This window comes from Corythoichthys intestinalis, chromosome 19 (genome assembly GCF_030265065.1).
Source record: "Corythoichthys intestinalis isolate RoL2023-P3 chromosome 19, ASM3026506v1, whole genome shotgun sequence".
Classification (NCBI taxonomy): domain Eukaryota; kingdom Metazoa; phylum Chordata; class Actinopteri; order Syngnathiformes; family Syngnathidae; genus Corythoichthys; species Corythoichthys intestinalis.
This window is the reverse complement of record NC_080413.1, coordinates 8,546,563-8,572,663: the sequence shown is the minus strand read 5'-3', so window position 1 is coordinate 8,572,663 and position 26,101 is coordinate 8,546,563. Positions and strand designations below refer to the sequence as shown.

Here is a 26,101-nt window from a genome sequence, read left to right as displayed (position 1 = left end):
CAATTTTATATTCTGTTCCGTACGTCTCTTTGTGTCATGAGGTCAAAGGTCACAGAGGACAGAAAGGGAATTTTTGAATACCTCGACAACAGATAAGCCTATTCAACTCAAATTTGCAGGGTAAGAAGAGAAAAGGTCAAAGGGGTCAGAGAGGTTAGAAATATGGCAAAGCTCTGAATTTGGCTGCTTAGGCGGAAAAATTAATCGTGGATATATGAAACAAAACATCTGGCGAGCCAGGTTGACATTTTGGGGTCATGAGTTCAGAGGTCACAGAGGTCAAAAAAGGAATTTTGGGATAATTTTTTAACTAATAAGCCTGTTTAACTCAAATTTGCAGGGTAAGAAGAGAACGGGTCAAAGGTAAAAAAATATAGTGATGCTTTGAATTTGGCTGCTGAGGCGGAAAAATGATGTTTTAGAGTGCTGGGCTAGCTTCATCCCCCCCAATTGTACGTGTTTTAATATTTTTTACTCATACAAACTCAGGAGTTAAACAATGTGCGATTTAAAAAAAAAAAAAAAATTAATGTGCAATTTGTCGTTTTTGCCTCAGCTAGTAGGTGAAACCTACAAAAGGTAGAGTGATATATTCGGTTCCGTATGTCTCTTTGTGTCATGCGGTCAAAGGTCATAGAGGTCAGAAAAGGAATTTGGGATAACTTGACAACAGATAAGCCTCTTTGACTTAAATTTGCAGGGTGACAAGGGAAAAGGTCAAAGAGGTCAGAGAGGTCAGCGATCAGGATTAGAGTAATTATTTTCTTTGTTTTTGAGCCTCTTAATATGAAATAATATATTTATTACAAAAATATTTTTTCATGTTTTTAAAATTAAAAAAAAAAGTTTTTTTTTCTCTAAATTTATTTTCCGACAAATATTTCAAATAAAAAAAAAAAGACAAAAAAAAAAAAAAAAAAAAAAACAGCAAATATTGTTTTATTTATTGAATTTTACCTTCGTTGCATTTTTATCTATTTATATTTGGTTAATTCCTATTTTTTTCCCTTCTTTCTATAACCCTCAGTGTAGTCAAATAAATACCGACCTTGAATACTGAGCATCTGTCCGAGCTTGAGCGCTGCCCCTCGCACTTTGCACAAAGTCCTCACGATGCGTTCAGCGTTGGCTTCGGACAAAAAGGGACTCGAACTAAGCACTGCTTTTTTGCTCTCTCCTGCAACACAAACAAAAAAAAACAAGTTTGTTCCCTTTATTCGTTCTTGAGTTATCTTGAACATACATTACATACAATAAAGAACCGAATACATAACCTCCATCTTCTGTAGGAGGTAATCAACATGCTCATTAACGTGTCAGTGGGTCAAAAGGGTACATACTGTCACAGGGATTTAACACAAGCAGCCTGACTGGATTACAAACAAAAACGTGTGTGTGTGTGTGTGTGTGTGTGTGTGTGTGTGTGTGTGTGTGTGCGATTAAGCGGATAACTGCAAAGAGGGAGCGTCTGTTTATTTGAAGTGTGTTACTGCGTGTGCCGGCGTGTCGGTAAACAATAAAAAGCATGAAGGAATGTCCGCTACGTTTATTTCCCCTACTGTTTCATAAATAAACACAGCTTTCACTGCACACCCACTTAAAATAGTTCAGTGCAATCAAATTTGAATGTAAAAAAAATAACGCGAGCGTGTTACCGGTTGCGTCGTTATGTCTGATGGTCTTCTTGGCGACTTCAGCCAAGGCGCCGAGACCTAAACCCACAGCCAAACCTGTTGGACAACAAGGGAATTACATGCATCAGTGTTCAGTTCAGCTTTTAATAACTAAGTTACTATGTTAATATGTACTGTAGTATCATCCTGATATGAGTTTTTCCTCAGTGTTTTATGAACCTGGCGGGCCATGCGACAAAAAAACAGGATAAAAAGTATACAGTACATATTTTAACTTTATATATTGTTTAAGGTAGGTTGAGTAAAATGAAAACAAAACACAGTAAATGGTATTTTAGGTAAAGTGAGAAACACATAAATGTGTGTTTTTTTTTTTTAAATTGACATTTTGAAAACCATATTAAGTAGCATTTTAGTGACGCCGGTAGACAAAAGCGTTTTGCCCTAAGGAAGATTGCGTTTCCAATGAGGCCCAATGCACATCCGTACAGTGTTGTAAAATCATCAATCAATCAATCAATCAAAAATCAATCTCCCAGTCGTCTGCAGATGGATTAAACGACATTTCTGTTTCCAGCGGATGTGTGAAGAATGAACAGTAATAAGGTAAAGAATTCAGTTGTGGCTAAACCATAGCATGACGGTTAGCAACCTTGTGGCTAACCTCACCACCCAACCCCAGTTGGGTAGGGGGCGGGGGGGGGGCAAGATGCTAGCGAGTGAAAGCCAGTCCAATGTTTATTCTTGAGTATCCTGGTAGCCTCCCTTTTTTTCCGTCCTCGGACAAAACGTTTTGTCTCTTTTGTTGCTCTGCCATCTTTTCAGAATTTGCGCAAAAGCGTTCGCATCGACTTCCGTCTTTATAATGAATAGGGAAAGTGACGTATGCCGTAAAGTAGTCAGCACATTTGTAGTTTTTTGTGTGGCACGGTTCCTGCCACCCTCCTCAAAATTAAGAGCCCCTCAAGGTATAAAAGAGGTGTCATTCAACTAGTTGTGAGTAGACATATGATCACAAATGTTATGAAAATAGTTTATAAAGGTTGAAAAGTTACCTAGTGTTGCTTCAAAATTTGATGAAATACTAGATTCTTGAATAATAACTAACAGTAAAAATAGTTGAAAAATATTGATTAAAATGCATGAGGACAGGAAAAATATATATGGTATATGTGAATAGTTTTGCTTGATTTTTTTTCAAGTCAATTTTCATAGTCATATTTAGGGCTGTCAAATTTATTGCGTTAACGGGCGGTAATTAATTTTTTCAATTAATCACGTGAAAATATTTATTGCAATGAACGCATTCGCAGTAGGACTCATTCACGCATTGCCGCAAACAGCCTTCAATGCGCCGATTTACTTCTATACAGAGATAAGAGGCAATGACAGGAGTTGATCTTTTTCTTAACACCCTGTAGTGTATCCAGCGCAGAGAAGATATAGCATTCGCAGCCACCACACACAGTCATGGTTGCACCACTTCCCATTATCCATTTGGGCAGAACAGTTAAGTCGCTACAGTATCATTTACTGAAAGCTCAACAAATACACTAGATGGCAATATTTAGTCACAATATAAAAACTCACACAGATCCTTTAAGAATTACAAGTCTTTCTATCCGTGGATCCCTTTCACAGAAAGAATGTTAATAATGTTAATGCCATCTTGTTGATTTATTGTTATAATAAACAAATACAGTACTTACGTACAGTATGTTGAATGTATATATCCGTCTTGTCTTATCTTTCCATTTCAACAATAATTTACAGAAAAATATGGCATATTTTAGAGATGGTTTGAATTGCGATTAATTACGATTAATTAATTTTTAAGCTGTGATGAACTCGATTAAAAAATTTAATCGTTTGACAGCCCTAGTCATATTATCTTATTTCAAATTAAGAACTAAAATTACATAAATTGATAAATTTTCTTCCCCACTCATTTTCAATGTAACAATGTGCAATTCTTGGACGTACAAGTCGACAATCTTGTAGAAAAAAAAATCTTAAAAAATACATAGAAATAATTTTAAAAAATAAAAATTGTCTGTAGTTAGCGCACTTACTGTAGTACTACTGTAAATATTAATTTCATTTCACATGTTCTCTTTTTTTGAAAATTAACCCTTTATGCATGAATTATGAAATCCTTGGTTAAGTTTTTTTTTTCTGAGGTGAAGAGAAAGGTACACTGCAGTGACCGCTATGCACCAAATTTGTCATGTAAATTTGTGCTTGAATGCTGAATGAATTTACATAATATAATCCCATTTAATATTTTGTTTATCACTTCGCATTACTTACAGGGACGAGCTTTGATAACCTTGACTTGCGAGATACAACCCGGGGGCTGTACAACTCGTCCAAGGCTGTTACATAACCGCACCGTTACATCATCAAAACACAAATCTGCAAGGCAACAACAACAACAGCAGCAGGAAGAAAAAGAAAAAGACGAGCCGACAAGCTGTCACTGCGCGTTTCCTCGATTTTCGACACTAATATCACTTATGAATGCTAAAACTTCGCTACTTTTAGGACTGCAGCTATCGATTATTTAGGTAATCGATTAAGCTATTGATTAGCTAGTTCGAATAATCGAGTAATCGGACTATGAACATGTGATGCATTCGAGAATAAATTTCAGGAAATGTGAAACAAAGAAACAAGTGTTTATGCCAGCAATTACATTTATTTTAGCTTTCTAAGATTGCACTTTTAAAAGAGCATAAAATGCGAATACAAAATAAAATTCCTGTAGAATTGCACTTTCATTTCACAAGATAAATAAACGCATTTAAAACGAAATTAAAACACCTGAGCTTAGCCTCAAACGGTATGAAAAATAAATGAATGAGGACCTAAGTACAACAAAAGAACAATTGGCTAAACTAGAAAATGCAATTTCGGGAGAAATTACTTCTGGTCTTTGCCATGCGGAGATACAGATCTAAGCCCCAGCCTAGTCTGGTTTGGGGACAATTCGGGGACAATATCAGGTCACTTCCTGTCTATTTGGGGACATTTATGGGGCCTGGGATAATGATATCAGGTCATATGGGAACAGTTAGGGGGCGTGGCCTGATCATATCAGGTCATTTGGGAACAGTTAGGGGGCGTGGCCTGATCATATCAGGTCATTTAAGAAACATTTAGGGGGCGCGGCCTTATCATATAAGGTCATTTGGGAACATTTGGGGGGCGTGGCCTGATCATATCGGGACATTTGGGGGCGTGTCCTATTGATATCTGGTTATTTCCTGTTGATTTGGGTACATTGGTTTTTTTTGCCATTAAAAAAATGAATGGGAAAAAAATTGGACGTCCATAGCCGTCAATGGCATCCAAGTACATTGACATCTATAGAATGGACAAACATGCCCGTCAATGGCATTAAACAGAGGAAATGCCATTGGAAATGAATGGAAAATTTGGACATCCATGTCCGTCAATGGCAGCACCCTCTATAAGTGTCAATGGAAGCGGGGAAGTTTGGGGAACCCGTCCTATTGATATCTGGTCATTTTCTGTTGATTTGGGGAAATTTTGTTTTTTCCCCATTGAGAATGAATGGGAAAAATTTTGGACGTCCATGGCTGTCAATGGTATCGACTTACATAGGCGTCAATGGAAAGCAAGTACACTGGCATCAGTACAATGGAGAAACATGCCCGTCAATGGCATTAAATAAAGTAAATGCCATGAGAAATGAATGGCAAATTTGGACGTCCATGGCCGTCAATGGCAGCACCCCCTATAAGCGTCAATGGAATCGGGGACGTTTGGGGGACACGTCTTATTGATACCTGGTCATTTTTTGTTGATTTGGGGAAATTTTGTTTTTTCCCCATTGAAAATGGATGGGAAAAATTTTGGACGTCCATGGCCATCAATGGCATCTACATCCATATAGTCAATTGAATCCAAGTGCATTGGCATCAATAGATTCGACATGCATGGCCGTCAATGGCATCAATGCAATGTCCTCGCGGTTTGAAATTTTTTTTTTTCGGAAAATTGCCTTTTACGGGCGAACGGAAAATTTTTCGGGGCCATTTGACAAAAAGCCACAGTCATACGAAAATTCCGGACGTGTCGATACCTGAATGGTGCCAATCGGTTCAGCGGTACGGGCTGTGCGGCGCGCCGAAAAAACGCGGAGAATAAGTTGATTAATAAATGATAATAATAAAGTTGCAGAATAACATTATCTGGCTTTGCCAAAAAGGCAAAGACAAGATAATTACATAGCAAAAGTTCGCTAGCTTTAAGGCTAACGTTATTTTTACTAAGTTCTTACCAAATCATTCAAACACATATTCCCACAAAAAAGGTGCTAAATATACTTCTAAACTAAATAACATGTATAAACAAACATATTGGCTCAAACAAAAACATACCTTAACTTTGTCTTAACAGGGAGCAGTTGGATTCAGCCATGTTAGATGAGTTATAGCATATTCACTGTTGCCACTAGAGGGCAGTGTATCCATCAAAATTTCATGAAACTAAATGCAACACTTTTTCAAACCAATCCATTACGACGCAACTATAATTAAACAAATCCTCGAAGCAGCAAAATTTGATTTGGAGCTCTTTTTTTAATCGAAAAACTACTAACTAGTTTATCGCATCTCTCTGTAGTTAGTGACTGCAGTTTGACCCAGTGGGTCCATTATTTTGCGTTGGCAGGCTAGCTAAAAGCCCCTCTTGTTTTGTTGTGGCTAAATTTGGCTCTGTTCTGCCCTTTCAGTCGGACTCACGTGTCGTACGTGCCATCTTCTCTCTCTTGTGCCTAGTTACACCTGACTACATGACTCAAAAACAGCAAGCTACAAATATTACAGATATACTACATATTAACATTAATATACTACAGATATTTATGTTTCAGTGGTAGTGACGGCAATAGACTTCCAATCCATTTGAACTGTGAGAGCCTGGCAGCAAATGAATGAATGGGATTATTGTCTGTAATTTCTTTCACTCTAAAATAAATCATTCAGTACTTACGTTTAAAAATTTAAAGGGATACGTATGATTACAAAAAAAAAATGAGAGCATGCAAAATAAAATTGATATGTATTTATAGAATAAGTACAGTGGGGCAAATAAGTATTTAGTCAACCACTAATTGTGCAAGTTCTCCCACTTGAAAATATTAGAGAGGCCTGTAATTGTCAACATGGGTAAACCTCAACCATGAGAGGCAGAATGTGGAAAAAAAAAACAGAAAATCACATTGTTTGATTTTTAAAGAATTTATTTGCTAATCACGATGGAAAATAAGTATTTGGTCAATACCACAAGTTAGTCTCAATACTTTGTTATGTACCCTTTGTTGGCAATAATGGAGGCCAAACGATTTCTGTAACTCTTCACAAGCTTTTCACACACTGTACTGGTATTTAGGCCCATTCCTCCATGCAGATCTCCTCCAGAGCAGTGGTGTTTTGGGGCTGTCGTTGGGCAACATGGGCGTTCAACTCCCTCCACAGATTTTCTATGGGGTTGAGATCTGGGGACTGGCTAGGCCACTCCAGGACCTTGAAATGCTTCTTACGAAGGCACTCCTTTGTTGCCCTGGTTGTGTGTTTGGGATCATTGTCATGCTGAAAGACCCAGCCACGTCTCATCTTTAATGCCCTTGCTGATGGAAGGAGATTTTCACTCATAACCTCTTGATACATGGCCCCATTCATTCTTTCCTTTACAAAGTTCAGTCATCCTGGTCCCTTTGCAGAAAAACAGCCCCAAAGCATGATGTTTCCACCCCCATCCTTCACAGTGGGTATGGTGTTCTTCGGATACAATTCAGTATCCTTTCTCCTCCAAACACGAGAACCTGTGTTTCTACCAAAACATTCTATTTTGGTTTCATCTGACCATAACACATTCTCTCAGTCCTCTTCTGGATCATCCAAATGCTCTCTAGCGAACTGCAGACGGGCCAGGACGTGTACTTTCTTCAGCAGGGGGACACGTCTGGCAGTGCAGGATTTGAGTCCCTGGCGGCGCATTGTGTTACTTTATTACTGTGGTCCCAACTCTCTGTAGGTCAATCACTAGGTCCCCCCCGTGTGGTTCTGGGATTTTTGCTCACCGCTCTTGTTATAATTTTGACGCCACGGAGTGAGATCTTGCATGGAGCCGCAGATCGAGGGAGATTATCAGTGGTCTTGTATGTCTTCCATTTTCTAATAATTGCTCCCACAGTTGATTTCTTTACACCAAGCGTTTTACCTATTGCAGATTCAGTCTTCCCAGCCTGGTGCAGGTCTACAATTTTGTCTATGGTCTCCTTCGACAGCTCTTTGGTCTTGACCATAGTGGAGTTTGGAGTATGACTGACTGAAATTGTGGATAGGTGTCTTTTATACAGATAAAGAGTTAAAACTGGTGCCACTAATACAGGTAACGAGTGGAGCCTCGTTAGACCTCGTTAGAAGAAGTTAGATCTCTTTGACAGCCAGTAATCTTGCTTGTTTATAGGTGATCAAATACTTATTTTCCACTGTAATTTGGAAATAAATTCTTTAAAAATCAAACAATGTGATTTTCTGTTTTTTTTCCACATTCTGTCTCTCATGGTTGGGGTTTACCCATGTTGACAATTACAGCCCTCTGTAATCTTTTCAAGGAGGAGAACTTGCACAATTGGTGGTTGACTAAATACTTATTTGCCCCACTGTATATGCACTAAATTAAATGATTTTTGAATGAGAAGTAGTTTTGTGATTATTTTTTATTGTTTTTGTTATCCATTTTTTAAAAATTTTATGTATTTTCAAATATGATTTTTTTTCCCCAAAAAATGTTGATTTGAAGTCCAGCAATCACACACTGACACACTGAAAATGAGTGGGGAAAAGTAATATTTAGGTCATTTTAGTCCTTAAGTTGAAATAATATACTGTATTACACAAACTTCTTTTGTATAATTCTAACAAAAACTATCCACATACAGTGGAATGAAAAAGTATCTGAACCTTTTGAAGTTTTTCATATTTCTGCATAAAATCACCATCAAATGTGATCTGATCGTGGTCAAAATCACACGGATGAAAAAACAGTGCTTTATCTAAAATCACCCAAACATTTAAAGGTTTTCATGGACAACTAGCAATCGTTAATGGAAGAATGACTTCAAAAGTTTATCAGGATGTTTAGCAGGAAAATTTGAGGCTGCCTGTCAGATAGCTGAAGCTAAAAAGAGGATGGATGCTGCGACAAGACAATGATCCAAAACACATATGTAAATCAACTTCAGAATGGTTTCAGAAGAACAAAATACACGGTCTGGAGTGGCCAAGTCAAAGTCCAGACTTAAAACCCATTGAGATGCTGTGCCATGACCAAAAGACAGCGATTCATGCCAGACATCCCAGCAATTTGACTGAACTACAGCAGTTTTGCAGCGAAGAATGGGCCAAGATTAGTCCTGATTGATACGCCAGACTGATCTGGTGCTACAGGAAGCTTCTGGTTGAAGTTTTGCTGCCAAAGGGGGGGGGGGGGGGGGGCACAAAATGTTAAATGTGATGGTTCACTTACTTATTTTTCCCCCTTCTGTCATTGTTTGGAAACTATCCTCATTAAAATATGAAAACCTGTAAATGTTTGGGTGGTTTTAGTTAATGCAGACAGTTTTTTCATCTGTGTGATTTTGAGATTAGATCACATTTGATGGTAATTTTCTGCAGAAATGTGAGAAATCCCAAATGGCTCAGATACTTTTTCATACCACTGTGTATGATACCTATTTATCATAAAATACATACTCTTTTGAAGCACAGCCCGCCAGGTTCATATAGCACTGAGGGAAAAACTGATTTCAGGACGATACTGATGTACTGTCCATATTAACATAGTATTACTTCATCCAGTCCAAATAGACGTCTACTGCTATCAATGGCAGCCACTGAGTTAAACACATGTACAGTGCACGATTCACAGTATTTCCTTCCCAGAGGTGAACGCGGTGCCCCTCGCTCGGGTCTGAAAGTGTTGAGTTATGGGAGCGGGTTTAAAGTTACAGGCGGAAACTTGACAAGTGTTCACTTAATTGAGCTTTGATATTATTCCAAAATAGTCATAAATCTCTGGCTTAGCACTAGTTTTAAAGATGTTAAACTGACTCGACAGCTTGATTTAAAATCAGACCCAGTCATTAAAGTGTGCAATTTAATGCGGTATTTAACAAAAATGTACGTTACTTTTTTAGGCCAAGTCGTAATTTGTCATTTTTGGAAAGCGTTACCTCCAAAGTTGGCGAGTCTGCCAAGGCGGGTCACGGGCACCTTCCTCTCACGTGCGCTCTCGCTCAGCTGGAAGACATCAAAAATATGAAACACTCAGTTAATGACGGAAAGTAAATAATAAAAAGCTAAATTAAAAATGATTTAAATTCATTATTATTCAAGTATTTGGAAAATGATTACATAGCATTGAAATAATTACATAGTTTATCAAAATGATTGACATTGGGAGGACTGACATTTTTTCAATTATTTAATCTTGGTTTTATTTTTAATTATAATTTTAATTAAAATTTAAATTGATTTGGATTCATATTTTATTTTTAAACCTAAATTGTTAAATTATTTATATTAATAATCTTATTAATTATTAAAACGTGAACCAGTTTTATTAAAGTTTACTACCGTACTAAATCGTTTTTTTAACGTAATTTTAATTCAAATTATCTAAATTATTTTAAGTGAATTAATTGAATATAACAAATGTATGAAAAATTATCTTGAATAAATTCTATTTTCTATTTATATTATATTAATAAATATAATATTAATGCCTATTTTTTATTTTAATTGATTTTCATTTGTATACAATTTTTAAAGCTAAATTATTAATTAAGATTTTATATATATATATATATATATATATATATATAAATTTAATTATTTATTCAAATAGGAACAGTTTTATTAAGGTATATTACTATTATGTACATTATTTTAATGTAATTTTAATTCATGATATACATATTATTTTTAGTTTTCTCATTGAAGATAAAAATATACTGTATATGTGATCCTTCAATAAAAAATGATTTTTAATAAATTATATCTTCTATTTATATTAGTAAATTCACATTAATTTTCAAAAAAAATTAATAGACTTTAATTCATATATTATTTTTTTAAAGCTAAATTATTAATTATATTGACTAAAATGTTTTCTACTAAGAGTAATTCAAATATTAGCAAAGTTTTATTAAAACATATTAGTATTATGTATATTATATACGTATATATTAGGGTTGGGAATCTCTGGCATGAAGCTGATTCGATATGTATCTAGATACACAGGTACGATTCGATTAAAAAACGATACATTTTTAAGGCCCAGCGATTCGATACGATTCAATACAGTTTAAGAACGATACGGTTCGATACAGAGTGAAAACGATACATTTTTAAGGCCCAGCGATTCGATACGATTCGATACAGTTTAAGAACGATACCGTTCGATACAGAGTGAAAACGATGCGATAGTAAACATTTGTTGTGTGTGTTCGTACAGTATTTTACAAATATAAAAAAGACCATATTTTTTAATAGCAAAATTTACAAAATTTGATACCAATGTTATGTTTTATTTTTTATGAGAAAATAAATAAGGCTTACTATATGACCGTCATTTTGTTGGATGGGACTGATAATACAATAAAACTCCAGTCACAGACAACAATAAAGTGCAGTAATTCAATTACTGTATTTCCTGGTGTTTTTAACACAAGAGGTAAGTAATTTAAGTGCAAACTTTCAATGTAAACATCTTACAAACAAAAAATATTAATTATATGCAGCAGCTCTTGAAAAAAAAATTAAACCTGCTAGTGGTATCATAAATAAATAATAAATTATGCTTTACGACTGGTATAATTGGGGGAATAAAAACATAGCATTTTAGACAGGTCAATAATCATTACTTTAACCTAACACACAGCAAAGTCATTCACTTATGCCCGTGCTTCCTCATTTTTTATTGCTCATCACTGTCCATATCTTTTTTGAAGGGCAAATTTTTCTTGAGGAAGATCAACTAATCCACATGTTCATATTTAAGCAGACTGCGTTTCGTGGAAACAATATGCCGCCCTTTCCAGCATTGTAGTGGGTTATTTTTCAGGGTTAAAACTCACGATTTCTGTACCGCTCCACACTTCACACAAGCTCTGTCCCATGCGAACAGATCTGGCTGCTTTCATCACTTAAAAGTCCGACTTTTGTTTTCCTGGGTGCGTTGAAAATCAATCACAGCACGTCGCTGCCGTCGGTGATCACACTGTCCATTGTTTTAGCATGTTGCTTCGTTGCCACTACTAGTTTCGTTTTCGTTTTGGGCTGTGAAGAAAACACGACGCTGCGTGCGTTACAGTGGTTTCGTTAGCTCTCGCGTTGTTATGACACGCCCGTGACGATCAGGTAATGACGGCGACTAGTAGCGGTTCTGCCGAAATGCATGGGATGTAACTTGTGGCAACCACGACTGTGAGTAGTGCTTGTCCATATTATATCATGCGTGCGGTCTCGATCTAAGTGTCCGCTGTGTGGCGAATGACGCGCACTTGTGTCATTCACTGAAAGACACTAGCGTAGCATGTGAAGTAAAAGCTAAATTATCATATTAAGCAATGCATTGGACTAGGCATTAGAAGCCGATTCTTGTGCTCGCGATAGCCGAATTCTATCTCTACTATCGGTTCACTGAATATTTAATGGCTAATTACTGTCGAATGGTAACTTTACAATCGATACATCTGTATCTCTCACCTGGAAAACCGGATATCCGGTCGTATCGGTTTATCGTTCTCAAGCTTAGTATATATGTATGTCATTTTTAATTCATGTTACATATTTTTTGGGTGAATATAACAAAATACACATGATCTTTCAATGAAAAATGATCCGTAATAAATTATATATTCAATTAATATTCAATATTATCAATAATCTCATGTATTATTTTTAAGCTTTAACGACTAAGTTAGGAAATAATACACTGATACACAAGGAAAGAAAAATGACGAAATAATAATTTCTATATCAAAAAGAAGAAGCAATACAATAATACTGAATAAAAAAAAATTAAAAAAAATCAATTCATTTGCTAGCATTGACAAAAATAGGTGCTAATCCATTTTGGATTGGATTCGACGTCTATAGCCCTCAATGCTAGCTAGAAAGGTTAAAACTGTATTTTCTGGTATACTCAAAACGTTACCATCTGCTTGTGCGGCTTGACGTCGCTCCGCTTGCTCTGCCGTGCCTTCTCCAGATCTTCGGCCGTCAGCCCGCCCACGGACGACGACGGCTCCTGGTGGTAGCGCCGCCGCCCGGACACCCCGAGCCACCCGCTCGTCAGCAAATGCCGGTGGCGGGCGTCCGTGTGGTACCACCTGTTGCCGAACTCTCGCGAGGGATCTTTGTAGCCGGCGAACGGCGAGCTCTTCGTGCTCCGAACGGCCGATTCCTCCTCGGCATCCGCCCTGCGATCGGCTACGAACTCGTCATACTCGCTGAATTCAGACGAATCGGGAGGAAAATCGGACTCCGGGGCGGCTTGCTGCTGACTCAGCTCCTTTTTGAGAAAAATGACGACACGCTACAAATCGCGTTTTACAGCCATTTTGTTTGTTTTTAGGCGTAATTCTTACCTGCGCTTTCGTCACCACCATGGCGATGCCTTGCTCGGCAACCGTTTGAAAATTTTGGACAGCGGCGCCGACACCAGGAAGGCCTAATAAATATTAATATTTTAGGAACTGTTTTTTGTAACTCATTGACGCTGCCAACCTTTCCTCGTCCAATTGAATTGGACGTGTATTACCGTCAATGGCAGTCAATGAGTTTCATCAATTACATGTTTACTAAGTTTGTCTTTCTTACATTTATTAAATGAGGTAAAATTCATTTTAATCATTAATAAGGCAAGTTTTTGGTCCTATAAAAAAACTAATATTATTATTATTTGTTTTTTTTTTTGTATTTTTAAAACGTCTTTTTAAAATCATTTAAGAAATAAATAAATGTATAAATTGATGAATAATTTAATTAATGATAAAAATTAATGAAAAAATTAAAAATGAATTAAAAACTGGGAAAAAAAATCATTTATTTTAAAATTTTATCAATTTTATGTTTGCCAAGTTTGTCTTTCTTACATTTATTTGATGAGTTAAAAATTGATTTTAATCCTTTATATGGTTATAAGTTTTTGGTCATATAAAAAAAGGTAATATTATTATTATTGATTATTTTTCTATTTTTAAAACAAATGTTTAAAATTATTTTTTAAATAAATTCATGTATAAATTAATGAATTATTAATTAAATTAATATAGTGAAAAAAATAAAAGAATAATCAAAAACTGAACAAAAAAATAATTTATTTATTCATTCAAAATGAATCAAAAACTGAAATAAACTTAAACTTGAAAAAAATGTATTAAATAGTATTTAAATGAGTGTCCGAGAAAGGGTGAAGGTGAATTTAACACTAAAAGTGACCATTTGAAAGGATCTTAATTAAAATATAGATTTCAAGGAATATAAAATATAAAATCTTAATAGTTAAATACATATTTTTAGCTAATTTAAGTCCATAATGGGACCAATTAACAATATTAGGAATGATCATAACAAACTAATCAGGCCAAAATATTAATAATATGGTTGGACAAGTTAACAAATTACATCTGAGTTACCTCTGAAGTTTATTAGAGCTAGCAAAGAAGTTGCGCTAACCTAATGAGCTAATTGTGTTAGCATTTGTTGAAACCCCCCTCCCCCCACACACACACATTTTCATCCATAAGACAGTATATTTAAAGTAAATATCAGTTATACACTACTGGATTGTACACACAACAATGTGATTAATCACATGCCGAATGTAAAACAAGTCCACCCACCTGTCCCGCCACGCAGGGCGTTGCTTTGCATCTCCACCACGGCCTGACTCAGCTTCGCCAAGCCTCGCATCAGCATCATCATGTCGCCCGCCATGACGGACCCGCTACAAAACGAAACACAGATGCGTATTCAAATGTGACGTTAGGAAGAATAAGAAGCGCTAAGCAAACACGCGTGCGCTCTGACTTCTGCCTCGCTAGGGTACCGCTTCACTTCTTAAAATACTCGGACCCTCACACGCTCATTTGACAAGAGGCGGAAGGAATGCTGTTGAAAGTCGGACGGCCACATTGTTGTCACTGTTGGGGTTGGAGCGCTAAACATAGCGCTTGGTTCCCCCTCTGTCGTGTTCTAAATAGCAGTGAATCTGCGGTCAGGGCCTTCTCTGCAGGTCAGAAGGACTGACCTACAAAATGTTGTCCTTATATTTTTAATTGTTTATTCAGTTGTACAGTGTTTTCGCTTTATTTCATAGCTACTTCCAGATCATGTATATTGTATTTTCTCTTTAACCAATTAGAGTCCTCACAGGATCAGCTTGTTATCTGTTGAGTGATTGGCTCCAAGGAAACTGTGTTGAACATAGTTGTTTATTGAAATATTTATATACTACAGTGATCGCTCGCTACTTTGCACTTCAAACTTCGCACCCTCAGTCTATCGCGGATTTTTTCTTTCAATCAAAAAAGAATTAAATACAGAATTTATAAAGATGTCCCGATCCGATCACATTCAGCCTCTCACTCTCTCCCTCCTGTTGCTTCTCTTGTTCAGCGCACAGCAAGAGTTTGCTTGTTAAAGTCAACGATGAGTGACAGGGGTGCTGCTTTGATCTTGCCAGAAAAGCTTGGTAGCGCTATCTTCAAAGCCGCAGATCTGTCAATCATCGTTTAGCTTGTTAAACACTAGCGGTAGTATGCTGTGGCAACTCATTGTGTAAGTGACGAGAGGCTGGTCTCATGAGCATGAGTGGATGTGAGTGGACTCACTCAATGAAGCATTTAATAAATACAATAATTTTGCTACGTTTTGTTGTTTAAAGATAATTTGGTGGGACAGTAACATGGTTAAAACTTTTTTTTTTTATTATACTTTGAGGAAAAAAGGGATTAGACGTCGATTGCCATCAATGGTGGACAAAGAATATGCTGTGTGAGGTCACAAGAAACTTATTTTAAAAAATAAATAAAAAAATAAAATTCCCAGAGAAAAACAAATATATATATATTTATATGTATATATATTAGTATATATATTGCAACATTATTTTTCAATTTACTAGATTTTTCTTTATTTTCTATTTTTTTTTTATTTTATTCTGAATTATTATATACATTATTTATTACCCATGGATTTTTAAAAAAAAAATAACCATATAGTCGACTTTCCCCAAAAATGGATCTTCAATTAATTCATTAATTGTGTTGATAATGATTTATTTATATTTGTTTAATAGCTCATCGCAAAATACGTGCGGGCAACATTAATAGTTCAGTGAACCTATTGCAAAGCTCCGCCCCCTTGTAAAACTCTGTCAACCCAAGGCTCTGTCAAATTCTCTCAGTGATTGAGTTAACGAACGATTTAGGGACTTGTTTTTTTAAAAATGAAATTTTATTATTATTTTTTCTTTATGTTAAGAGGCATACTGAGAGGGTTGCAGTATACAGTGGAGCTGTATGTCCATGGTATGAAACCATACAGAGAAGAATCATTATTATAATCGAGGCGAAATACTATTGTTCGCAACTTAAAAACGAGAAACCCCAAAGGCATAATACCTAGCTAGCTATAACGTTAGCTACTTAGTAACGTTATGTAATGTGCTCATTCAGATTTGTCTCCCGAAGCTTTTGTTGCGATGAATAATCAGTCTATTACATTTAGTTGCATTTTCAATATTATCCAGCAATGACATCATAACTTACTAACTTATATCATAAACATGAGCAACATGAATACGACGTAAATAAATGCTAGGCGTTGAGAGAGCGGCGTGCATTCGAGTTGACCGCAGCCAAAGCTAGGTGTGTGAGGAGAACTTTCCTTTGTGTGCGTCAGTTACCAAACGTAAGTACATCTACTAGGGTTGTTCCGATCATGTTTTTTTGCTCCCGATCCGATTGTTTTAGTTTGAGTATCTGCCGATCCCGATATTTCCCGATCCGATTGCTTTTTTTTGCTCCCGATTCAATTCCAATCATTCCCGATAATTTTTCCCGTTCATATACATTTTGGCAATGCATTAAGAAAAAAATGAATAAAACTCGGACGAATATATGCATTCAACATACAGTACATAAGTTGCCTGGCACGGCCAGACTGTTCTCTCTGTATTTTTCAAACACTGAGAGAAAAGTCTGGGAACCATCCCATTAACGGCCTCTCGAGCAGGTACAAAATCATTCGACAAATCTGATTCGTTTATTTGCGTGACGTGTTCTTAACAAGCAACGTCACTCTTGCGCGTCGGAGGTCGTCTTCACAACAACACAGACGGTGAACAGGAGAGCCGAGAATATGTTCCAATCCACGGTAAAATCAGTTTTAAATGACCAAAAACACATCGACACGAGTCATTGACAACAGTCTGTCTCGCGCTAGCCATGTCGAATAAACGCCGCTCTCCCCGTATGTTTCCTTTCGCGCGCAAGTCCCTCGTCCTGCCCTCGTCGTTTTACTAACGTCACGTCTGCCCGTCGCTGATTGGTCCACTCCGGTGTCTGTTTGCTGTGGCTTGCTCCGCCCTGGAAATTGTATCCGCTGAACAGTGGCCAGACTCAATAGCTGGAACAGCGGTGAGTCTGGTGTACCAGGCAAGTACCTAAGTACTGTATTTGTTTATTATGACAAGAAATCCTCAAGATGGCATTTACATTATTAACATTCTTTCTGTGAGAGGGATCCACGGATAGAAAGACTTGTAATTCTTAAAGGATAAATGTGACTTTGTATATTGTGACTAAATATTGCCATCTAGTGTATTTGTTGAGCTTTCAGTAAATGATACTTGTAGCCATTTAACTGTTCTGCCCAAATGCATGGTGGGAAGTGCAACCACGACTGTGCGTAGTGGCACCAATTGATATATCATCTCTGCGTTGGGAAATAACATAGGGTGTTAAGAAAAAGATCAACTACTATCTTTCTTCCCCACCTTACTTCCCACAATATTTCTTACTGTTGAGAGAGGGATTGTAAGGTTTTGCCAATTAAAAAAAAAGCTCCAAAGACTGCCAGAATTCATTCTGCTCATCTCACTGCCTTTTAGTTCTATATATAGGTAACACGGCGCCATTATAGATTGAACGCGACAATGCGTGAGTGGGTCGTACAGCGCATGCATTAATTGCGTTAAATATTTTAACGTGATTAATTTTAAAAAATTAATTACTGCAGTTAACGCAATAAATTTCATAGCCCTACTTTAAGACAAAACTAAAGACTCTGGATGAGTGTAAGACATGTTGTCTGTAACGTTAAATATAATTAGAAAACGATTTAATTAAAATATATATACAGTATATATTAAAAAAAGGCATGCCCGATATTTTTTTGCCGATTCCGATACTTTGAAAATGACGTGATCGGATCCGATCGATCGGGAATTCTTTAACATCTACCTTTTTGTTTGTTTTTTTGATAGAAAGTTTGTGGTCTTTACTTTGGACTTTCAGTGCTGGGGTCTTGACAGCTTAGATTAGTTATGTTTTATTCTACTTGTGTAGTGACAGGCTAGTAAACAAGTAGGCAGTCAAAGGTTAGCAAACTAAGGTTAATAGTTAAGTCTACATTTCTACTACATGCTACCAAATATGATTATTTTTAATAATTGATTGTTAGCTTACCTTTGAGCAAGCATAAGTGTCCTTGGGTGACTGTCTTGACATTTAGTTGTTTATGTGGTTGACACGACAGAGCCTTATCCATAGCTTGCATTTGGCGAGCCTTCTCTTAGGCTCTGAAAAAGGCAACACCCCCTCCCCCCGAGTCTTTCAGGGTACCTGGTGTTAGAATTACAAGTATCCCTACGCACAGCGTTAAACCACCGTGTTTTTTTGCGTATTTTAAAGTTAGAAAAAAGATGTTTTAAGTCACAACCAGACAATATTCCCATGTAACTCTACAGCTTGGTATCCGACATTTGTGATCTGTGGGCGTGGTTTTGCGATACGTTCATCGGATGTCAAATGGGGGACGCAAAATATTGCTCCATGGGCCGCAAATGGCCCCCGCCCCGTATGTTTCTTAGTCAGCCTATATGACTGTATTAAAAACATTTCATAATTCGTGCATTAAAGGGTTAATTTGATAATCAATGAGTTGCCTTTTAATCGATTAATAGTGGTAGCACTATTTGACACAATTGTTCTTATTCAGTAGTAAATCCAAGACTGATGGAGATGTTATTATGGACGTTAAACACGCCCAAAGACCCGGCAACACCTACATTCCTCTGCCACACAGTGTGTGCGCGATTCTGTGCTTTTGTGTTTGAAGTGTGACGACGTGCTGGTACAAGGCTCTGTTATGATTAGGAATCATAACTTCATGCATACCCGTGCGCGCACACACATTTTTTTTTTTATACTGGCTAACTGTACTTCTGTCAGCTTGTTATTGTGCAACAGCTAAAATTGCGAAATAGCCCGAACTTGCAACGACAACTAAACTAAGCTAAAGCCGACAAAAGGTGCTTCCGGCGATTTAATTGAATGCTACATGCTAAATACAATGGTGGTCTGTCAAAAATGGATTACAAGAGTGACAAGTACATGTCGACGTATGTTCGCACCTCGTGACCAAAATAACAATGAAGGGGGGCAAGGCTTTAGTGTTTCTTTTGCAACTTTTGGGAGTTTAACACTAGAACTACCAAGGGTGGTTCAGTAAATGCAAATCACTTTTGTAACCAGAGAAGGATCATCTGACCCTAATCAGCTTATATTTTGTGAGCACTATGGTCCTCATTAGTCATTCCGGTTCATACTCACAAAACCACAGGGCTGGATTGCTCCAATTAGCATCTTGAGTGTTTACAGGGCAGGGGTGCCCTGGCTGATGGGGGGAGGGCAAACTGCTGTTATTACTAGCTGGCCTGTTGTCACTTTCAAGCCCAGACGACAGGTTGTGGTGAAAAAGCCACCATAAAATAGACCAAACTACTGACAGGATGTAACTTTTCTTTTTAAGTGTTTACTTGTCCCTTCAACTCTTCCAGTTTTACCCTCTGTGTAAACCAAATGGAACATACTAGTCAGGTTTTCTTTTTTTTTTTTCTGTTTGTAAACTTCATGTATGGAACCATACTGTGGTGTGGTCAGACTTACAGTATGTCTCACATATACTGTATGTGTGTGTAAACTGTATTGAGACAGAAAGGTGCCATTGGATGGTTGTCTGAGGCAATTAACACCTTTAGAGGTCATTTTCTCTCCCCGTTCCGAACAGGCTTGTCCAGCTGGACAAAACAGTTCTTGCTTGTCGGACAGTGGACCGCTCAGGCAGGCAATCGGGCGGACAACCTTTTTACATCTTCCAAAAGCTGCAGTTTGCCTACAGTACAAGGGACGGTGCAATAAAAAAACAAAAAAAATTTTTATGTGGTGACATATGATACTTCACCATTTCTCCAGCACTAGGTGTTGTAGGTTGTAGAAATTTTTCCTTCTGCGCCTTCTTTGCGCCCACACGAGAGTGAGCCAATTCCTTTGCAAGACCCACCAAGAAGTCCACCCGTGTCTCTTTTATTCAAGATGCTAATTGCAGCTTTCCAGAGTGAACCCCCCCCCCCCCACACCTAGGCAGCGAATCCACAGGAGTGTGTCGAGGAGTGGCCTGCTTGATTGCTTCTTTGAGTGCTTCTATTGTTTGACAAAGCCCAGTAGTCAGTTTGGTATCAGGGTCATTTGACGCCTTTCTGGTATTTCTTTATAGCCAGAAAAAAAAAAAAACAGGGACTTCCAGTGTTAACACTCATTTCTTTTTTTATTTTATCTTATTTATTTATTTTGTGTATAATATGTAACATATATCAGAATTTTCGGAATATACGCCGCACTTTTTGCCTTCATTTTGAATCCAGCAGCTTATAGTCCAGTGTGGCTTATTTGTTGATTTATTTTGGTTAATAGGCAACACATGCCTCCTAGCATGCATTACAGCGCAACAGATGTAAATAACAATCAAAATTCATGTTCTGTGCTAATTATTTATTCAGTTTAGTGCTGCAACGATTAATCGATTAACTTGCGTATTCGATTAGAAAAAAATATTCGAATTAATTTAATTGCTTCGAGTATTCGTTTAATTAGAGCGGTGTTGTAATGGTTTATTTTGAAAGTGTTTGCATTTAGTTTTATTGATTGAGGTGGATAAACTGCCCTGTGGTCTGCGTCATTTCACATGGCTGAATCCAACTGCTCCCTGTTAAGACCAAAGTAAGCAAATTTTTTGTTTGAGCTAATGTTTTTATATATTCATAATTCAGTTTTTAGGCAAATTTAGTCGTTTTTTTGTGGGGATTTGCGTCTGAACAATTTTTTAAGAGCATTGTAAAAAAAAAAAAAAATTTTTTTTGTGCATTTTATAGCATTCAAGCTAGCGGACCTTTGCTATGTAAGGTAGCCAATTGTTCTTTTGTTGCACATAGATCTTCATTTTTTTTTCTTTCATACCGTTTGAGGCTCAGATCAGGTATTTTAATTTTTCATGTTCCTTATCCGATTACTCGATTAGTCGAACTAACTAGTTCATCGATTAATCGACAACTAAAATAATCGATAGCTGCAGCCAAAATTCAGTTACTGTTCCAGTTGTTTCATTAATTGCTTTTTGTGGTTTTTGGTAACACTATATGAGACAGCTGCATCATAAGACTGTCATAAATATGACATGACATTATTATGGGCATTACTGAATGCTTATGACAAATGTCATTAAGTGTTATCCGGCAAATTATGTTACCAACTCCATTTATGTCCAGCTCAGATCTTTAATATCCATTCAAAAGTAGGATAATTTGCCGGAAAACACAAAATAAAATCTTTTACAAGCATTTATTAATGCTCATGACAGTGTTATGTCATAATTATGATTGTCTAATAAGAGTCTTATGGCGTCACTGTCAAAAAAAGTGTTACGAAATAACATTACTAGCAATTAATGAAACAACTGGAACAGTAACTGAATAAATAATTAGCATATAACATTAATGTTGATTGTAATTTAGATCGGTAGTGCTACAATGCATGCTAGGAGGCGTGCTGGACAACAACAGTGTTGACAGCAGGTGGCAGCAGAGTTTGACTGTCTCTCCCAGGGAGCACTGATGGCCAAATGAAGCTTTGCAGCCAATTGGTTCAAAGCTTCATGGTGGTTCATTTGGTCTAATGACAGTTGTATGATGCCACTGTCAAATAAAGTTTTACCGGTTAATATCTTTTGGTCTAAATATCCCATAATAGAGTGAGGACAGCTGTGGTTTATTATCCAGTGTGGCCTATCTATGAACGAATGCCGTTTTCATGTCCAATTTGGTGGGTGGCGGCTTATATTCGGTTGCGCCTTATACGGTAAGTACTCGCCGCTTTTAAACGATGAGCGCATGTGTTGGACGTCTCGCCACCTAGAAGAAATTGCAGTAACCCCGAGCGTCCATAAAACATGGCGCCCTCCACAGGTCAAAACATGTAATAAATACTATAGATTTTTAAATCAATGGCAATATTTTATGTGTTTCTAATAACATATTTTAGTAAAAGAGAACAATTGTAGCTTATTAGAGCGTAAAAGTAGGGTTGTTCCGATCATGTTTTTTTGCTCCCGATCCGATCCCGATCGTTTTAGTTTGAGTATCTGCCGATCCCGATATTTCCCGATCCGATTGTTTTTTTGTTTTTTTTTTGCTCCCGATTCTATTCCAATCATTCCCGATAATTTTTCCCGATCATATACATTTTGGCAATGCATTAAGAAAAAAATAAAATAAAACTCAATTCAATTGCTACAAGTCTGTCTGTAACGTTAAATACAATTAGAAAACGATTTAATTAAAAAATATATATATATTAAAAAAAGGCATGTCCGATATTTCTTTGCCGATTCCGATACTTTGAAAATGACGTGATCGGTCCAGATCGATCCTGATCGACATCTCTAGCTAAAAGTCTTTAAGTCCAAGGTTCCCTTGAATTATTTTGGTGAAATTATTTGTTTCGCAGTTTCGTGTTTTGTTTTTTGCTCCATTGTGCCTTCTAAAGTTAAGGATAATCATTGAATTTGCCTGAAATGTACCAAGTTTTCCACCCAAACAACTTCACTCCACTACAAAAATAAAAAAACACCATCAATGGGGAACTACGGTTGCAAAACGTAAACCAATTTCCCGTTTGTCACTTCCATCATTTAAAAAAAACACACAAAGTAGAGAACAATTGATGGAGGAAGAAAAATGAAAAATAAAGGTTCCAAAACAAGCAGTGATCACTAGTGACCAAACTGGATTAACTGTTCTATTGTGTGTGTGTTTCAAACAAAAACACGTGGGTAAGCCTCAGCTGTTGTCTGGTCTGGACTCTTCTGCATTTCGAACCCTCCATACTCACACTTACAAACACATGCACATGCTTCAGTCACAGCAATAAAAATAGGACATACTCTACACGTGTGAACAGCCTGGATGGGAAGTGTTACAGTCATATCCTAAATTAAGGAAAGGCGGAGTAAACAATAAGCAACTATATTTTGTTATTCGTTTCTTATTCTGATCATTTAGTTTTTATTCATATGTCATTATTTACTTTAGATAAATGTTGTTTAGGCAGAACGTAACAATAAATGATAAGGTCAATCAAACATTAGCACACAAGTGATAAGTGAACAGTCTTATCCATAACATGTAGGTCATAAGCAAAGTATATTGAGCACTAGTTCTGCGACGATTAATCGATGAACTCGAGTAATTCGATTAGAAAAAAAAGCTGTGAATCAAATTTTGCTGGTTCGAAGATTCGTTTAATTAGAGAAGCTTTGTAATGGTTTGTTTTGAAAATGTTTGCATTTAGTTTTCTTGATTTGAATAGATACACTGCTTCTAGTGGCAACGGTGAATATTGCATAACTCATTTAACATGGCGGAATCCAGCTGCTCCCTGTTAAGGCCAACATACGGTAAGTTTTTGTTTGCGCTAATATGTTTCTTTAATGCATTCGTAAATTGGTTTATAGGTATGGTTTGCCGTTTTTTGTGGGAATATGTCTTTGAACAATTTGCTTAGACGACTGTTGAAAAAAAGTTAACATTTTATAGCATTCAAGCTAGCGAACTTTTGCTGTTCAAGTTAGCTAATTGTTCTTTAGTTGTACTTAGATCCTCATTTATTTTTATACAATTTGAGGCTAATCTCAGGTATTTTGATTTAATTTTCACCGAAAGTGCAACGTTGCATCGTTTGAAGAAACACTCGGGAATTTTATTTTGAAAGTGCAATTTTAGCAAGTCTTTGTTTTACATCCCTAAAATTTATTCTGCAACGCATTAAATGTTCCCAATCTGATTATTCCATTATTCGAACTAGCTAGTTGATAGATTCATCGACTACTAAAATAATCGATAGCTGCACGACTATTGAACACACAAGAGTATTTTGAGTTCTAACTATGTGCGTTGCCGTTTTATAAAAATAAAACGAATTCTAATTAACTTTAATGACAACTTTTGTAGTTTGGATGTTAGCAAGAATGTAGCTTATCCAAAACAAGCAGTACTTTCATTTAACAACTTCACAAACTTCAGCAGGGTTAAAATATCCAAATAAACGAATTAAATGATTTATATTTCACTTTAAACCTCGTGTTTTGCGATTAAAAAAAAAAAATAAATAAATAAATAAAAAAAGTAATCTACAACTTTATTAGCAAGACTCAGCAAAAAAGTTGCGCCTTCCAAAACAAATATTACGTCACTTTATGTACACATAAACGATATTTATGCATTTCCGCACGACGTAAGTAGTAAAGTTTAACAGTTGAATGGCGTTAGTTAACAAAAACAACAATATAAAGCTTCCACTTTATTGACACCATGGTCAAGTACAAGGTTAGTTAGGACGCAAACAATATGACGTCACTTTCATTCGACTACTAAATTAAGTAGTTTATCGTAAATCCTGTTTATAAATTTAATAATGATAATTACTCATTAATAGCCGAATTAAAGCGTTATCACGGAGTCGAATTGACTTGCTTTAAGCAAACTGCGCCACGTTGATGTTAGCTTGCTAGCACATTTCGGTGGCGCAAAATGTGCACTTTTAAACAAACACGTGCATTGTTAATACGAAGGTTTGCAAATCAGAGGGGATTAAACGCGTCCGATAACGATAATCTGCGTGATAATCTGCGCTCACTCACCAGCAGGCGTGCTTCCTTTTCGACTCCCACGAGGTTAAACGCAACTCCGAACGATGTTTAAATCTTATATTGTGAATATGAAGGATAAATGTTCATATTGAGCAACGTTTGCAGGCTGCGTGGCTTGTAGTTCTGATCCAGTCAACGCCATGAGGTCAAAACTCCAGTAGCACCACCGCAACATACACTTTGACGTCCAAATTCGACCCACGGACACGCACGCCCCCCACTGGGCCCCTGGTGGGTGGACGATACCGTCCGAATCCGCGTGAAGTAGTTGGAGGGATTTTGGAAAGAAGGAGGCGCTGTTTGGGGGAGTTTCTCGCGCATTGCCACCGTAGGCCCGCCTCTTCTCGTTTGCTATTGGCTGTTCTTAGCAGGCGGAGGGGCAAACGAGGTTTCTCATTGGTCCGTTGAGGAGGCAAACACGGAAGTCGTTTGTTTACGTTTTTTTTCCTCACATGGCCTAGTTTTCAAAATATTTATTTTTCTCCAAATATTTATTGCAATTAAATTGTTTGTTGTATACGAAAACATTTCTACATTTTTATTTTGACATCTTTTTCATCCATGTGTTAGTTTTATATTTACTTTTTGTAATTGTGAAACAGTAAATATAATGAAATTGCAGGTGAAAATGGTTTATTATTACTTTATATTTGTATTTTTTACTTTAATTTGGGGTTAAATTTACCTTAGAAGTATTTAGTACATACCGTAATTTTTCAGACTATAAGCCGCTACTTTTTTCCTTTATTTTGAATCCTGCGGCTTTTAGTCCAGTGAGGTTTATTTGTTGATTCATTTGGGTTAATAAGTAACACTTTATTTGACAGCGGAGTCATAAGACTGTCATAATTATGTAATGACACTATCATGGGCATTCCTGAGTGCTTATGACAGTTGTCAGTAAGTGTCATCCGGAAAATTATGTCACTAACTCCATTTAGGTCCAGCTCATATCTTTTACATCCATTCAAAAGTTATATAATTTGCCGGATAACACTAAATGACATCTGTTATAAGCATTTATTAATGCTCATGACAGTGTCATGTCATAATTATGATTGTCTTATAGCGCCACTGTCAAATAAAGTGTTACCAAATACC

At 36.7% G+C, this 26,101-nt stretch overlaps 1 protein-coding gene across 1 annotated transcript in view; it reads right to left on the bottom strand.

The window, feature by feature from the left end:
• Positions 1–25,295, bottom strand: part of LOC130907878 (atypical kinase COQ8A, mitochondrial-like) — a 35,983-nt gene extending 10,688 nt beyond the window's left edge. Inside the window, exons 1-7 of the mRNA XM_057823375.1 lie at positions 24,992–25,295; positions 14,578–14,681; positions 13,321–13,403; positions 12,888–13,244; positions 9,901–9,967; positions 1,656–1,730; positions 1,049–1,177 (exon numbers count right to left, since the gene is read on the bottom strand). Coding sequence (XP_057679358.1) covers positions 1,049–1,177; positions 1,656–1,730; positions 9,901–9,967; positions 12,888–13,244; positions 13,321–13,403; positions 14,578–14,671 — 805 coding nt within the window. The 5' untranslated portion in view covers positions 14,672–14,681; positions 24,992–25,295. The remainder of the gene's footprint in view (positions 1–1,048; positions 1,178–1,655; positions 1,731–9,900; positions 9,968–12,887; positions 13,245–13,320; positions 13,404–14,577; positions 14,682–24,991) is intronic.
• Positions 25,296–26,101: the final 806 nt, after the last annotated feature.